Here is a 16477-nt window from a genome sequence, read left to right on the forward strand (position 1 = left end):
CAGAATCCCCCAGCCAGCCTGCTTTAAGAGGGGGGCACTTCCACTCCCAGAATCCCCCAGCCAGCCTGCTTTAAGAGGGGTGGGCTTCTACTCCCAGAATCCCCCAGCCAGCATGCTTTAAGAGGGGTGGCCTTCCACTCCCAGAATTCCCCAGCCAGCCTGCTTTAAGAGGGGTGGGCTTGCACTCCCAGAATTCCCCAGCCAGCCTGCTTTTATGTGGTGGGAATACCCAAAGATCCGTGAATATTGGAACAGGACACGAAACTGGTTGAGGGATATATTAACACTGGACTTAGAGTTAAAACTGAACTCTCCTTGTTGGGAATAACGACAGAAAAATACGACAAGGGAACAATCGACCTGCTGCTACACATCCTGACCGCAGCTAGGCTTGTTCTTGCGCCAAAATGGAAGAGCAAGGAAATTCCCACAGAGGAAGAGTTAACACATCAAATATTAGCATGTGCGGAAATGGACAGGCTCACAAGGATATTAAAAGGCAAATGTGAATCAGTTTATTATGAAACCTGGGATAAATTTTACTGCTGGAGGAATTCGAAGAGGACGGTCGGGGTTAAAGATGAATGTTAAGATAGAAATAGACGTTATTTTAGAACAAGTATTGTATATAAAACTTAGATGTATATGTAGAGAGGAAGAACTGATTGTAAAAAGTGGAATAATCTGATAAGAATGTATATACTGGAATGTCACGTCAAATCCAATGTTTGTTTTTAACTGTATTATAAATAAAATTTGCAAAAAAAAAAAAAAAAAAAAAGAGGGTGGGCTTCTACTCCCAGAATTCCCCAGCCAGCCTGCTTTAAGAGGGGTGGGCTTCTACTCCCAGAATCCCCCAGCCTGCCTGCCTTTCTTCCTACCTACCTACCTACCACCATCCATCCTGGAGAGCTTCTCCTAGCAGTCCCTCACCCAAAAAGAGGGGTCTCCTCTAGATGACCCCCCCCTCTGCATCCCTCCGTGTGGCCTTTGGCCCCACGGGGTCCGAGGGTCAGACGTCCAGTTCCACCACCCCACCCCCCCCGCTCTTGTGCAAGGCGCCTGTGGCAAGTCTCGTTTGGGCCGGTCTGAGCCAAAGCTCGGCTCCAGCAGAGCCTCTGGGTGGCCTGGCCCTTTCCAAAATCCTTTTAGAGCAGTGGTTCTCAACCTGTGGGTCGGGACCCCATTTGGGGTCGAACGACCATTTCATAATTGTGCAATAATAATAATAATAATAAAGTTGGAAGGGACCTTGGAGGTCATCTAGTCCAGCCCCCTGCTCAGGCAGGAAACCCTAGACCAGTGTGGTTCTCCACCTGTGGGTCGGGACCCCATTTGGGGTCGAACGACCATTTCACGGGGGTCGCCAAACAACGCAGTCCGCCATTTTTCCCCCCCTTTTCCTTAGCTGTGCTACTCCCTTTTATTCTATTGACTTTTGAAAGCCAATAGAAGAGACTCTCTTGAATAGAGTCTAATTCTATTGGCTTTCCAAAGCCAATAGGAATTGTCCAGGCTGTCTCTGCCCTGCTGAGCCCGCCAAAAGTCCCCTTCTGCCAACGGTGCTGCACCAGTGGAGTAGTCCTCGACTTACGACTGGTTGAGTAGTCCTCGACTTGCGACCGGTTGGGGGGGGTCGCGGCATTCAAAAGGTTGAGAACCACTGCTTTAGGGGCATCTCTGCCTCTTGTGCAGAGATGCCCCTAAAGGCCTAAAGGCCACTTGTGTTTGTGGTGTGTGTGTGTGTGTGTGTGTGTGTGTGTGTGTAAGAAAAAGGGCTGCCTTTTGTAATCGGCTTCCCAGGATGACTCCTTGTCCGGGGGCTCCAGGCTGGGCAAGAGTTTGGGCCCCTTGAATGGTCCAAGCCGAAGGACCCCAAACGTGGCAGCCTTTTCTTGCGCAGAAGGTGCTGAGACCCCCAGGCCCCTCAGCTGCAGCACCTTGGCCAGCTCCCCTTTCTCAGAGTGGATGGTCTTCTCCCTCCCTCTTTCCTCCTTCCTTCCTTCCTTTCTTTTCTTTCAAAAGGACTTTCGTTTCCTTTCTTTCTTCCTTGCTTCCTTTCTTTTCTTTCTTTCCCCAGCTGCTTCCCTCCCTGTAGTTTCTTCTTTTTCTTCTTCCTCCCTCCCTCCCTCCCTCCCTCCCTCCCTCCCTCTATCTTCTTTCTCTTTTTTCTTCCTTCCTTCCATCCTTCCTTGCTTCCTTTTTTTTCTTTCCCTCCCTCCCTCCCTCCCTTCCTCTATCTTATTTCTTTTTTCTTCCTTCTATCCTTCCATCCATCCCTTCCTTTTTCTTTCTTTCCTTTCCCTAACTTCCTCCTTTCCCATATTTTCTTCCTTTTCTCCTCCCTCTTTCTTTTCCTTCCTTCCTTCCTTTTTTCTTTCTTCCTTCCTTCCCTCCCTCCGTCTTTTCCTTTCTTTCTTTCTTGTTTTCTTTCTTTCTTTTTTCTTCCTTCCTTCCTTTTCCTTCCTTCCTTCCCTCTGTCTTTTCCTTTCTTTCTTTCTTTCTTTCTTTCTTTCTTTCTTTCTTTCTTTCTTTCTTTCTTTCTTTTTCCTTTTTCTTCCTTCCTTCCTTTCTTTTCCTTCCTTCCCTCCTTCTTTCTTTCTTTTTCTTCCTTCCCTCCATCTTTTTTCTTTCTTTCTCTTCATTCTTTTTTCTTTCTTCCTTCCTTTCTTTCTTTTCCTTCCTTCCCTCCCTGTCTTTCTTTTTCTTTCTTCCTTCCTTCCTTCTTTTTCTCTTTCTTTTTTTCTTTCTTTCTTTTTTCTTCCTTCCTTTCTTTTCCTTCCTTCCTTCCTTCCTTCCCTCCCTGTCTTTCTTTTTCTTTCTTTCTTCCTTCCTTCTTTTTCTCTTTCTTCTTTCTTTCTTTCTTTCTTTCTTTCTTTCTTTCTTTCTTTCTTTCTTTCTTTCTTTCTTTCTTTCTTTCTTCCTTTCTTTCTTGTCTCTTTCTCTTTCTTTGTCCTTCCCTTCCTCTCCCTCTCCTCTCTCAAATCACCCCTCTCACAGAGCTGAGGATCTTGAACGGTGCCTCAGGAAGCGTTTGGCCCCAGATGTGAACGCCTGCAAGCCTTCCTGTTGCGGAAGAGCAGAGTAAGGGCTGGCAAAGGGCTTCTAGGGGCTTTTTCAAAGAACAACCCGGGAAAGGTTGAGCCATTTCCCTGAAAATCCCACACGGTCCCCGGGGTCTGGCATTGCTAGTCCAGACCCTGGAAAGGGGAATGAACCACGGACAAGATCTGACTTCCTCTGCCGGTTTTGGAAAGCTGGGCAACCAGAGGCCAGGATCCAAAAGGGGCCTCGTCTCTCTGACGTGACGGCGCGTAATCAAGCAGGCTGGCCTGCTCCGGGGCCAGCAGAGCCCATTCCCTGCACACAAAGACTGAGCTGCGCTTTATTCAAGGGATCCAAGGTTAACAGTTTTGCAGGACGACGCACCAAACCGTAAGCTGAGCACTCGTGCTCCGTTCCCACAACGCCTAAATGTAGTGGGCCAGGTCGCTCTCCATTGCAGTGGGCGAACCGCTCTGCTGCTAAGGCTGACATCCCAGAACAAGAGGAGAAAAATGCCTCTGGGCATGGGCAGAGTGTGTATGCATGGATGGATGGATGGATAGATGGCAGATAGATGGTTATCTATCTATCTATCTATTCTTCATTTTATCTATCTATCATCTCTCACTATTATCTATCTACTCTTCTATCTATCTACTCTTCTATCTATCTACTCTTCTATCTATCTATCTATCTATCTATCTATCTATCTATCTATCTATCTATCTATCTATCTCTATCCTTGATTTTATCTATCATCTCTCACTATTATCTATCTATCTATTTATCTATCTATCCTTGATTTTATCTATCATCTCTCACTATTATCTGTCTGTCTGTCTGTCTGTCTATCTATATCTATCTATCTATCTATCTATCTATCTATCTATCTATCTATCTATCCATCCTTGATTTTATCTATCATCTCTCACTATTATCTATATCTATCTATCTATCTATCTATCTATCTATCTATCTATCTATCTATCTATCTTAAGATAAGATAAGATAAGATAACCTTTATTGTCATTTTTATACTGTGGGCACAATGGCACACATCAAAAATGAAATTTAGTTGCCCGCTCTCAAAGTGAAACACACACATGACGCACACTTAAACATACTATGAACAACATATGTATAGACCCACATGCCTACATATACGTAGCAAATAAATACTAAATACTGTCCATCTTGAATATATAACGGAAGGAGGAAGCTTGAGAGTTCGCAAGGTTAATGCTGTATGGAATGAAACTCTGGCTGAGTCTGGATGTTCTGCTGCGGATAGCACGGAGCCCCCCCCCCCCCCAGAAGGGAACAAGGAAAGGGAGGCTTCGTGATATTCACAGAAGAACATCCAGATTCAGCCATAGTTTCATTCCATACAGCATCTATCTATCTATCTATCTATCTATCTATCTATCTATCTATCTATCTATCTATCTATCTATCTATCTATCTATCTATCTATCTCCATCCTTCATTTAATCTATCATCTCTCTCACTATTATCTACCTACCTACCTACCTACCTACCTACCTATCTATCTCGCTTCCTTCCTCCTTCCCTCTTTCCTTCTGCTTCCTTCCTCCCTCCCTCCCTCCTTCCTTCCTTCCTTCCTTCCTTCCTTCCTTCCTTCCTTCCTTCCCTCCTCCCCTCCCTTCCCCTCTTTGTCCCTTTCTCATCTTCCTGCCTTCTAATCTTCCTTCCTTCTTCCCTCCCTCCCTCCCTTCTCTATTTCATTCATTCATTCATTCATTTATACGCCACCCATCTCGCCATCCAAAGCACACAATCCCTGCCCCCAAGACACCGTCGGTATCCGAACGGATGAAAAACCGCATTTCACTCCCTCATAAACAGGAGGAATTTGAGAAAAAGGGAGGCTCCCATTTAAAGTCAGGCAAGCCCGACTCGGCTTGCTCAAAGATCTACTGAATGGCAGGGAACTTCCACCTACGCCTTTTGGGTGGAGAGCCGGATTAAACTAATTCCAAATCTGCAACGGCAGCGTGTAAATAAGCAACGGCCCGCGTTGAAAAGGCCCTCCGGGGATCCATCTGCAGGGAGAATTGTCTGCTTTCGGGAGAGCAACTGGCCAACTTGCTTCCTCCACAGTTAAGACTCTGGGTTTATTCCACCAGGGCTACGTTTCCCAAATGGGGCAAATGGAAGCCGTGTGGATTTCAACTCCCAGAGTTCCCAGCCAGCTATGCTGGGAGTTGAAGTCCACGCAGCTTCAGGTGGCCACAGTTGAAAAACAAGAACAACACAGTTGGAAGGGACCTTGGAGGTAATAATAATAATAATAATAATAATAATAATAATAATAATAATAATAATAAAAGTTGGAAGGGACCTTGGAGGTCATCTAGTCCAACCCCCTGCTCAGGCAGGAAACCCTACACCATTTCAGGCAAATGGCTGTCCAGTCCCTTCTTAAAAACTTCCAATATATAATAATAATAATAATAATAATAATAATAATAATAATAATAGTAGTAGTAGTAGTAGTAGTAGTAGTAGTAGTAGTAGTAGTAGTAATAATAATAAAGTTGGAAGGGACCTTGGAGGTCATCTAGTCTAACCCCCCGCTCGGACAGGAATAGAATAGAATAGAATAGTGCTGGAAGGGACCTTGGAGGTCTTCTAGTCCACCCCCCCGCTCAAGCAGGAGAACTATACCGTCTCAGACAGGTGACTCTCTAGCCTCTTCTTTAAAATCTCCAGTCATGGAGCGCCTAAGATTTCTGGTGGCAAGCTGTTCCACTGGTCGATTGTCCTCATTATCAGGAAGTTTCTCCTTAATTCCAGGTTGCTTCTCTCCTTGACCAGCTTCCAACTGTTGTTTCTTGTCTTGCCCTCTGATGTTTTGGAGAATAGTTTCACCCCTTCTTTTGTCCAAACTCTTTTTTGTGATATGGTGATATGGTGACCAAAACTGGATGCAGTATTCCAGGTGTGGCCTTACTAGGGTTTTGTAAAGCGGTAGTAATACTTTGCGTGATCTTGATTCTATGCCTCTGTTTATACAACCCAGGATTGTATTAGCTTTTTTGGCTGCTGCTGCACACGGCTGGCTTACGGTCAATTGATGCTATATCATTCCAGACAAGTGGCTGATTAATCTGCTCTTGAAATCCTCCAGTGATGGAGCACCCACAACTTCTGCAGACATGGAGTTCCACTGATTAATTGTCCCAATTGTTAGGAAGTTTCTCCTTAGTTCTAGGTTGCTTCTCTTCTTGATTAGTTACCACCCGTTGCTTCTTGTCCTTCCTTCCTTCCTCTCACTCTTCTTCCTTCCTTTCTTCCTTCCTTCCTCTCAATCTCCTTCCTTCCTTCCTTCCTTCCTTCCTTCCTTCCTTCCTTCCTTCCTTCCTTCCTTCCTTCCTTCTAGAATCATAGAATCCTGGGTCTGGGAAGGACTTTGGAGGTCATCTAGTCTGATACCCTGCTCAGGCAGGAAACCTTATACCATTTCAGACAAGTGGCTGTCCATTCTCTTCTTAAAAGCCTCCAGTGTTGGAGCATTCACAAGTTCTGGAGGCAGGTGGTTCCACTGGTTAATTATACTAACTGTCAGGAAGTTTCTCCTTAGTTCCAGGTTGCTTCTCTCCTTGATTAGTTTCCATCCGTTGCTCCTTGTCCTGCCTTCAGGCGCTTTGGAGAATCGCTTGACTCCCTCTTCTTTGGGGCAGCCCCTGAGATACTAGAAGGTTGCTATCCTGTCCCCCCCTCGTCCTTCTCTTCATTAAACTAGACAGACCCAATTCCAGCAACCATTCTTTGTATGTTTTAGCCCTTGTATGTTTCGCTCAACACTGGCCTGGAGGCTTCCCTATCCCCCAGTCTCTTGATTTTTGAACATCAACGCAAGCTTTTATTTTTTTAGTGGAGACACTGGGACTTGAACCCAGGACCTTTTGCAAATGGAGGCATTATCTGGTGAATTACGCCCCTGGTCAAAGCTGGGATAGCTGCACGCAGACCTCAAATTCCTATTCATCAAATGAAATATTTTTTTTTCCCCTCCGCCGATGACCTTAATGCTAGCTAGTGCGCTTGGCTTCTATGTGTTTGTGCCTGTCTGTGTGTGTGTGAAAGGGAGAGACACAGAATGGATAACAACGTCAATCACACCTTTTTTATTTTGTTTTTTGCACCGCTGACACTATTTTCCTGACACCACGAAGAAGAAGACCCAGAAACAGAGGAAGGAAACGGTTATTCTGCCGTCCCTGCAAGATTTTCTGCGCCGGGCAGTCTGAAAAAGCGTGTGTCTGTGTGATTGTGGTGTTCGGAAGATAACCATATTTCGGGCATATTTCAAATATTTTCTCCCGATGGGAAAGGGCTGTCTGGGGCCGATGGGCTGGCCGACCTCTGGACTGAACTTCCTGTTGCAAAGCTGGGAATAGCGAGGTCTGGAAAGAGAGAAATCCCCAGGAAAAACTGCCCTGCAGAAAATTAGCTGAGTGGGGGGCTGGTGGGGGGGGCTTTCTTCCCCTGATTTGCAGATAACAAGTTTGTTCCCAGGGAAATATTTGGCCTACCATTTTTTTTTCCCCTGCTCCTCCCAGCCTGGAAAGATAATCTGCTTTTTAAACGCTCTTCGTTTAACGCCGGATCGAAGAGGCTGAAATGGTACGGTACACGTAGTCCTCGACTTACGACAACGAGTCCAACGTTGCTGTTGCTAAGTGAGACACTTCTTGCCCCAGGTGACGACCTACCTGGTTGCAATTGTTAAGGGAATCACCGCCGTTGTTAAGTGAGTCACACGGTTGTTAAGTGAATCCGGCTTCACCACCCCCCCGTTGACTTTGCTCGTCAGAAAGTCACAAAAGGGGATCCCATGAACACCCCCCCCCCACGGGGACGCTGCGACCATCGTCTGAATTTTGATTGCGTGACCACGGGGGATGGTGCCACGGTCATAAGTGTGAGGAACGGTCCCAAGTCTCTTTTTTTCAATGCGGGTGTCACTTTGAATTAGTCACTCAAGTCGTAAGTCAAGGACTTCCCGTAATTCTGTTATCACCCCTGCTGCATGGGCCTTTCTGTGCTGCATATCCACAGGTGGCACCTTTCAATCAGCATCTGACTAGCACTGATGATGTTACCTAGTTGGGTAATGAAACGTTTGTAAGACGATCAGCAAGTTAAAAGACCACCAAGGACCCCACAGTCCTGTTCCAGTTTTGGTCACCACGATGTAAAAAAGATGCTGAAACTCTAGAAAGAGTGCAGAGAAGAGCAACAAAGATGATCAGGGGACTGGAGGCTAAAGCATAAAAGGAAGGGCTGCTGGAATTGGGTATGTCTAGTTTAATGAAGAGAAGGACGAGGGGGGATATGATAGCAGTCTTCCAGTATATCATGGGCTGCCCCAAAGAAGAGGGAGTCAAGCGATTCACCAAAGCACCTGAAGGGAGGACAAGAAGCAACGGATGGAAACTAATCAAGGAGAAAAGCAACCTGGAACTAAGGAGAAACTTCCTGACAGTGAGAACTATTAACCAGTGGAACAACCTGCCTCCAGAAGCAGTGAATGCTCCAACACTGGAAGTTTTTAAGAAGAGACCGGACAGCCATTTGTCCGAAATGGTGTAGGGTTTCCTGCCTGAGCAGAGAGTTGGACTAGATGACCTCCAAAGTCCCTTCCAACTCTATTATTATTATTATCATTATCATAATCATTATCATTATTATTATTATTGATCACAGAGCCAGATGTTCAGACTGGATTTGGCATTTTTGTCTACCTATCATGGTGTTCAAGCGGTGCTCCAGTTGTTTTGGGATTGCACCCAAGGAGCCTATGACTATTGGTACTACCCTTGCTTGCTTTTGCCACAGTCTTTCTATTTCTATTTGTAGGTCTTTGCATTGTGTTATCTTCTCCAGTTCTTTCTCGTCTATTCTGCTGTCTCCAGGCACTGCCACGTCCACTATCCAGACTTTTTTGCCTTTCTTATCGACAATTGTTAAGTCTGGGGTGTTATGTTGCAGGTGCTTGTCTGTTTGAATTCTGAAGTCCCAGAGCAGTTTAATTTTATCATTTTCTATGACTTTCTCTATTTTATGATCCCACCAGTTCTTGCTTACATCATCATCATCATCCTCATCCTCATCATTAAGACACAAGAGCTGTCAACATTCCCCAAACCTGCTAAGCAAGAGACACCCCCACCCTCCAAAAAAACATATCTTGCTCTGGATATAGAATTTCCAGATCTTTCTTTTCTCTCCTCCACTCACCCACCCCTTCGTTCCTGATGCTGAGAAAAATTGGGATGCGGCAAAATTGAAAACTCCGCTCTGCTCATTTTCACACACCGCAGGGGAGGCATGGTTTATTTCAAGGAGTTTCCTGAATGATCCATAACAACGTTTCCCATCGCCCTAAGCCAGGGGTAGGCAACCTTGGCTCTTTTATGACTCGTGGAATTCAACTCCCAGAATTCCTGAGCCAGCATGGGGGAACTATGGCCCCCTTCATGACTTCTGGACTTCAATTCCCAGAATTCCTGAGCCAGCATGGGGGAACTATGACTACTTTATGACTTGTGGACTTCAACTCCCAGAATTCCTGAGCCAGCATGGGGGAATTATGGCCCCTTCATGACTCGTGGACTTCAACTCCCAGAATTCCTGAGCCAGCATGGGGAAACTTTGGCCCCTTCATGACTGTGGACTTCAACTCCCAGAATTCCTGAGCCAGCATGGGAGAACTATGGACCCCTTTATGACTAGTGGACTTCAACTCCCAGAATTCCTGAGCCAGCCTGGCTCAGCTTGGAAACCTCTCCCTTTCTCCTCAACATGGCTGGCTCAGGAATTCTGGGAGTTGAAGTCCACCAGTCCTGAAGGGAGCCAAGGTGGCCTATCCCTGCCCTAAGCCAACAAATGGCAGTTTGCAAACCAAAAAGGCCAGAGTTCACACCACACGCCCAAAGCAAAACAAACAGAACCGTCTCGCCTTTCTGGATTTGCACTCTCTACTGAATCAAAGGGCCGCAAAAAGTAAGCCAGGAAAAAAACAAAACCCTACAGGTAGTCCTCGACTTACGACCATTCTGTTAGTGACCGTTTGAACTTACAAATGGCACTGAACAAAGCGACTTAACGACCATTTTTCACATTTAACGACCGTCACAGCATCGTCACGATCCCAGGATGAAAATTCAGGCGATCTGGCAATCGGCCTGCCTTTATGATGGTCGCAGCATCCCGGGGTGGGGTGGGGGTGGGGTCAGGGGATCCCCACTTGCGGCCTTCCTAGCCGGCTACTGACCGGCAAAATTGATGGGGGGGAGAGGCGAGATTCGCTTAAGAGCTTTGGTGGTTCACTTAACAACGGTGGCAGAAATGTTGAATGACTGCACAAGTCAATTTAACGGTAATCTGTTTAAACCGCCGTGGCAAAAAAAAAAAAAGGTTGTAAAATTGGGTGCTATTCACTTAATAAGAACCACCTTGTTAAGAGATGGAAATTCTGCTTCCGACTCTAGTCGTAAGTTGAGGACTTCCTAAATCAAGAATAAAAGTGGGAAGCTTAGCTTAAAAGGGCCCCATAATCCTCCTCCTCTCTACATACTCCCGTCCCTAATAGCTCTGATGATGTTACCTAATCAGGTAATGAAATGTCTCAAGAAAACAATCAAGCTCAAACACACAGCAGCCCACAGCTCTCCTCCTCCTCCTCCTCTCCGCAAACTCCACTCCCTTCTAGCCCTGATGATGTTCTCTAGTTGGGTCATGAAATGTCCACAAGAAAACCAACAAGCTCAAAGAGCACCAAGGACCCCACAGTCCTCCTCCTCCTCCTCCTCCTCTTCCTCCTCCTCCTCCTCCTCCAAGACCTACAAGCAATGAAATCTACCAAGCTCTGAGAGCATTAAGGACAACACAGTTCTCCGTTCTAACACTGGTGATGTTACCTAGTTGGGTCATGAAACGTCTGCAATAAAACCACCCAGCTCAGAAAGCACCAAGGACCCCACAGTCTTCTTCCTCCTCCTCCTCCTCCTCCTCCTCTTCATCCTCCCCTCCTCCACAACCCTCCTCCTCCTCCTCCACAACCCTCCCTCCCTTCTAGCACTGATGATGTTCCCTAGTTGGGTCATGAAACGTCTGCAATAAAACCACCCAGCTCAGAAAGCACCAAGGACCCCACAGTCTTCTTCCTCCTCCTCCTCCTCTTCCTCCTCCTCCTTCCCTCTCTCCCTCCCTTCTAGCATTGATGATATTTCCTAGTTGGGTCATGAAACATCTGCCAGAAAAGCACCAAGCTCAGAGAGCACCAAGGACCCCACAGTACTCCTCCTCCTCCTCCTCTTCCTCATCCCTCCTATGGATCTGGTGATGTTCCCTAGTTGGGTCATGAAATGTCTGCAAGGAAACCACCCAGCTCAGAGATCAATAAAGACCCCAGAATCCTCTTCTCCCTCCTCTCCCTCTTCCCCCGTCCATTCCTTCCTCTTCCCCTCTTCCCCTTCCCCTTCCTTCTTCTCCTCTCCACAGTCCCCCCTCCCGTCTAGCCCTGATGACGTTCCCTAGTCGGGTCATGAAACGTCTGCAAGAGAACAGCCAAGCTCAGAGGACACCAAGGATCCCCCAGTCCTCCTCCTCCTCCTTCCCTCCTAGCAGTGATGACGTTCCCTAGTCGGGTCATGAAACGTCTGCAAGGAAACCGCCCAGCTCAGAGAGCACCAAGGACCCCTCATTCTAACCCTGAGCTACAAATATCCTCCTCCTCCCTTCTAGCCCTGATGATGTTCCCTACTTGGGTCATGAAACGTCTGCAAGGAAACCTCCCAGCTCAGAGAGCACCAAGCACCCCACTGTTCAGCCCTGAGCTACATGCACAATTCTGCCTCCATGGCTTCTGCCCATCTGCCACGTTCTCCCGTGGCTTTTCGCAGGATAAACCTCCTGCCCGTCATGTGCTTTGGCGGCCAGCCATGGGGTGGGGGTGGGTGGCAGAGGGCTGTATAGCAGCGTCTAGATTCACACCTCGCTTCCGACTTGGCGACGATGCCTGGCCAGGCGGTTCGGCAGAAGGCCAAGCACGTCCGTGGTCACCGTGGCCCTGTGTCCCCCCCCCAACCCTCTTCTCCCGCAGCCCAATCCCCCGGCACCCTGGGGCTGCGGTCAAGACGTACCTCCTGGGCTGGAACCGGCAATCGTCCTCTCCGCTGTCAGCCTCCTGGATGGGCGAGAGAAGAAGGGAGAAGAATTTAGTCCTCGACTTACGACAATCGACGGCCACACCATTCCTTGCACTAATACGGAAAAAAAAAAACCACACACACACACACACCCCAAAAACACCATCAAACACCTTGCAGGCGCCACTTCTTCAATCGCGGAAAAAGGCCTGATTTCATAAAGGCAGAGGTCCTCGGCTTACGATGGTTCGTTTAGCGACCGTTCCAAGTGACGCCGGCCCTGAGAAAAGTGACTTACGACCGTCGTTCACGCTTAACGACTGTTTCAGCCTTCCTCGGGGTCACAGGATCGAAATTCAGATGCTTGGCGACCGAATTCGTAGCGGTCCCTGGGGGATCACGTGATCCCCTTTGGCGACCTTCCGACGGGCAAAGTCAAGGGGGAAATGAGATTCGCTTAACGACCGTGTGGCTCACTTAACAACTGCGGCAAGAAATGGCCTAGGGTTTCCTGCCTGAGCAGAGGGTTGGACTAGATGACCTCCAAGGTCCCTTCCGACTTTATTTTATTATTATTATTATTAGCAACCTGCCTCCAGAAGCAGTAAATGCTCCAACACTGGAAGTTTTTAAGAAGAGACTGGACAGCCATTTGTCTGAAATGGTCTAGGCCAGGGTTTCCTGCCTGAGCAGGGGGTTGGACTAGATGACCTCCGAGATCCCTTCCGACTTTATTATTATGATTATTATTATCATTATTATAAGAAAGGACGTACAATGGGACAAAACTCACGGAGCTACCGTTTCACTTGGCAACGGGAACTTTGCACTGTTTTAACTGCCCTACTTCCCAATTACAGGATAGTCCTCAATTTACAACCGTTTATGTATTGACCGTTCCAAGTTACAACGGCTCTGGAATAAAAGCGACCTACGACCATTTTTCACAGTTAAACAACCATTGCCGCATCCCCTGTGCTCACGTGATCCAAATTTGGACCCTTGGCGATTGACTCACATTTACGACGGTCGCCGTGTCCCGGGGAAATCACGTGATCCCCCTTTTACGACCTTCTCACCGGCAAAGTTGAGGGGGGAAAACCGGATTCACTTCACAGCAGTGACTCACTTAACAATTTGGGGAAGAAAGTATTCATTTCTCCTTGGGTTTATCCTCCGTTGACTTTTTCTCTTTCTTTTCGTTCTGCTCATATCTCTATTTTTATTGCTCTGTTGTTTAAACACTTTCACCCAGAGTCATCTTGGCTACCGCATCAATCAAACCAAACAAAGAAATTATTTGTACACATACCCCGGGAGCAAGATGGGCTCTTTCTAAATCTGGTAGGTTCAATAAAAAAGGAGATAAAATCAAGTAAATGAATGCAAGAGGCTGAGGGATGAGGTCTGGGCGCTGGGCCTTCCAAAAGTTTGCAACGTCCTCCCCCCCCCCCGTAACATTTCCTTAGAACAGACGCTCTCCAAACGTGGCCACTTTAAGACCTGTGGACTTCAACTCCCAGAATTCCTCAGCCAGGATGCTTTAAGACAGGGGCCTTCCAACGTGGCTCTTTTACGACTTGTGGATTTCAACTCCCAGAATTCCCCAACCCCCAGTGGAACTAGAACTCACCAGCTCCTGGTGATTGGCACAAAGACAACCAGCGGCTTTCATGCCTAAAGTAGGACTAGAACTCACAACCTGGTGATTGGCCCAAAGTCACCCAACTGCCTTTCATGCCTAAGGTGGGACCAGAACTCACCGTCTCCTGGTGATTGGCCCAAAGTCAACCAGTCGGCTTTCATGCCTAAGGCAGGACTAGAATTCAACGTCTCCTGGTGATTGGCCCAAAGTCACCCAGCTGGCTTTCATGCCTAAGGCGGGACTAGAACTCACAACCTCATGGTGATTGGCCCAAAGTCACCCAGCTGGCTTTCGTGCTTAAGGCGGGACTAGAACTCACAACCTCATGGTGATTGGCCCAAAGTCACCCAGCTGGCTTTCGTGCCTAAGGCGGGACTAGAACTCACAACTTCATGGTGATTGGCCCAAAGTCACCCAGCTGGCTTTCGTGCCTAAGGCGGGACTAGAACTCACAACCTCATGGTGATTGGCCCAAAGTCACCCAGTTGGCTTTCATGCCTAAGGCGGGACTAGAACTCACAACCTCATGTTGATTGGCCCAAAATCACCCAGCTGGCTTTCGTGCCTAAGGCGGGACTAGCACTCACCATCTCCTGCTTGCTAGCCTGGTGCTTTCACCACTGCACCAAACTGCTGCCTTAACCAATAGACCAAATTGTGTATCAAATTGACTTACAAGCATATTTGCGGCCCAAAATTGCCGTTGCCAAGTGAGACGTTTGTTACGTGGGTTTTGCCTCGTTTTACGACCTTTTGCCACCGTGATTAAGCGAATCACTGAAGTCATTAAGTCAGTCACATTCAGCTAAGTGAATCCAGCTTCCCCCAGTGACTTTGCTTGCCCGAAGGTCACAAAAGCGGATCACGTGACCCCAGGACGCGGCAACCGTCATAAATACGAGTCAGCCGCCAAACGTCTGAATTTTGATCATGTGTCCCAGAGGTCGCAAGTGAGAAAAACGGCCACAAACCCCTTCGTTCAGTGCTGTCGTAACTTGGAACGGTCACTAAACTAAATGGTGGTAAGTCGAGGACCGCCTGAAGTCAACCAGGGGACTTCATGGACCACGGTTCCCTGCTTTAGAGAGCAGCCAAGCCCAGCAGAGTTTGCTCATGAAGCAGAAGTACCGGTCCTCATGGGGGAAGTCCCTCGACGTGTTCTTGCGTGCGCTAAAAAGGCCAAGTTCTCCTCCGGACTCTGCCGAAGCAGGCCTGGGAAAGGAACCGGTTCCAACAAAACACGGATCTCCGGGTGAGAAAAAAGTGCTACTGAACTGCGTGAGTTGTTGTTGTGCAACTGGGCCGGGCCCCGGGCTGTGTGATGCGCCGGTGCATGCACGGAATTGACTAGTGGCCCTTCTGTTGATTGACAGGCTGGGAGGTGGCTGGAATTACGCTCTGCAGCTCGGCAGGGGTCAAACCAGGGCTGGATGGGGCACAGGAGGGTCCCCTGAGCCCCCCACATAGGCACAACCCCACAATTGTGGCCTTCCAGAGCAAGATCAGAGGGTGGAGGGCAGTCTAGTGCAGTGTTTTCAAAGTTTTTATTTATTTGCTACGTATATGTAGAGATGTGGGTCTATACATATGTTGTTCATAGTATGTTTAGGTGTGTGTCATGTATGTGTTTCACTTTGAGAGCGGGCAACTAAATCTCATTTTTGATGTGTGCCGTTGTGCTCACGGTAAAAAAATGACAATAAAGGTTATCTTATCTTTTTAAGCATGGGGTGGACTTCCACTCCCAGAATTCCCCAGCCAGCAATCTTTAAGAGGGGTGGACTTCCACTCCCAGAATCCCCCAGCCAGCTTGCTTTAAGAGGGATGGACCTCCACTCCCAGAATTGCTCAGCCAGCTTGCTTTAAGAGGGGTGGACTTCCACTCCCAGAATCCCCCAGCCAGCCTGCTTTAAAAGGGGTGAACTTCCACTCCCAGAAATCCCCAGCTAACATGCTTTAAAAGAGGTGGACTTCAGTTCCCAGAATTCCCCAGCCAGAATGCTTTAAGGCTTGTGGACTTCCACTCCCAGAATTCCCCCGCCAGTCTGCTTTAAGAAAGTGGACTTCATCTCCCAGAATTCCCCAGCCAGCATGCTTGAAGGGGGTGGATTTCAACTCCCACAATTCCCCAGCATGCTTTGAGATGGGTGGACTTCCTCTCCCAGAATTCCCCAGCCAGCGTGCTGCCTGAGGAATTCTGGGAAGTGAAGTCCACGCCTCTTAAAGTGTCAAAGTCTGTGTAAAAACACTGATTCAACAGCAACCCTCTGCCAATGCACACAATCTATTACCCTTGAGGTTCTCTGTCCTCTGAGCACAAGCAGAGGGCTCGGCTGTCTTTTTTTTCACTCCCGGCCACTTATTGCCCGAGTGGACCTTTGTGTGGCCAGCAAAGGAAGGTTACTTTGAACAGGGACAGCATCTGCCACATGGGGGCAGCAGAGGGCAGCATTGAACTGGCCAGGTTGAACTGTTGAAATGTGTTTGAATATTAGTATTAGGGTAGTAAACTAATAGTAGTATTATGTTGAGTCTTGTGCCCAGGAAGAGGGGTCTGGGTTGGGTTCAGGGGCACAGTAGAGCCTATAAAACCCATGGTGAAATTGCT

The 16477-nt window shown here is 47.7% G+C and overlaps 1 protein-coding gene across 1 annotated transcript in view; it reads right to left on the minus strand.

The window, feature by feature from the left end:
• The window catches only part of LOC120320186 (protein phosphatase Slingshot homolog 2-like), a 145536-nt gene that overhangs the window by 84031 nt on the left and 45028 nt on the right, over positions 1–16477 (minus strand). Inside the window, exon 2 of the mRNA XM_039369706.1 lies at positions 12219–12262. Coding sequence (XP_039225640.1) covers positions 12219–12262 — 44 coding nt within the window. The remainder of the gene's footprint in view (positions 1–12218; positions 12263–16477) is intronic.

Source organism: Crotalus tigris, unplaced genomic scaffold, assembly GCF_016545835.1.
Source record: "Crotalus tigris isolate CLP2741 ecotype Arizona unplaced genomic scaffold, ASM1654583v1 scf7180000021203.308827, whole genome shotgun sequence".
Classification (NCBI taxonomy): Eukaryota; Metazoa; Chordata; class Lepidosauria; order Squamata; family Viperidae; genus Crotalus; species Crotalus tigris.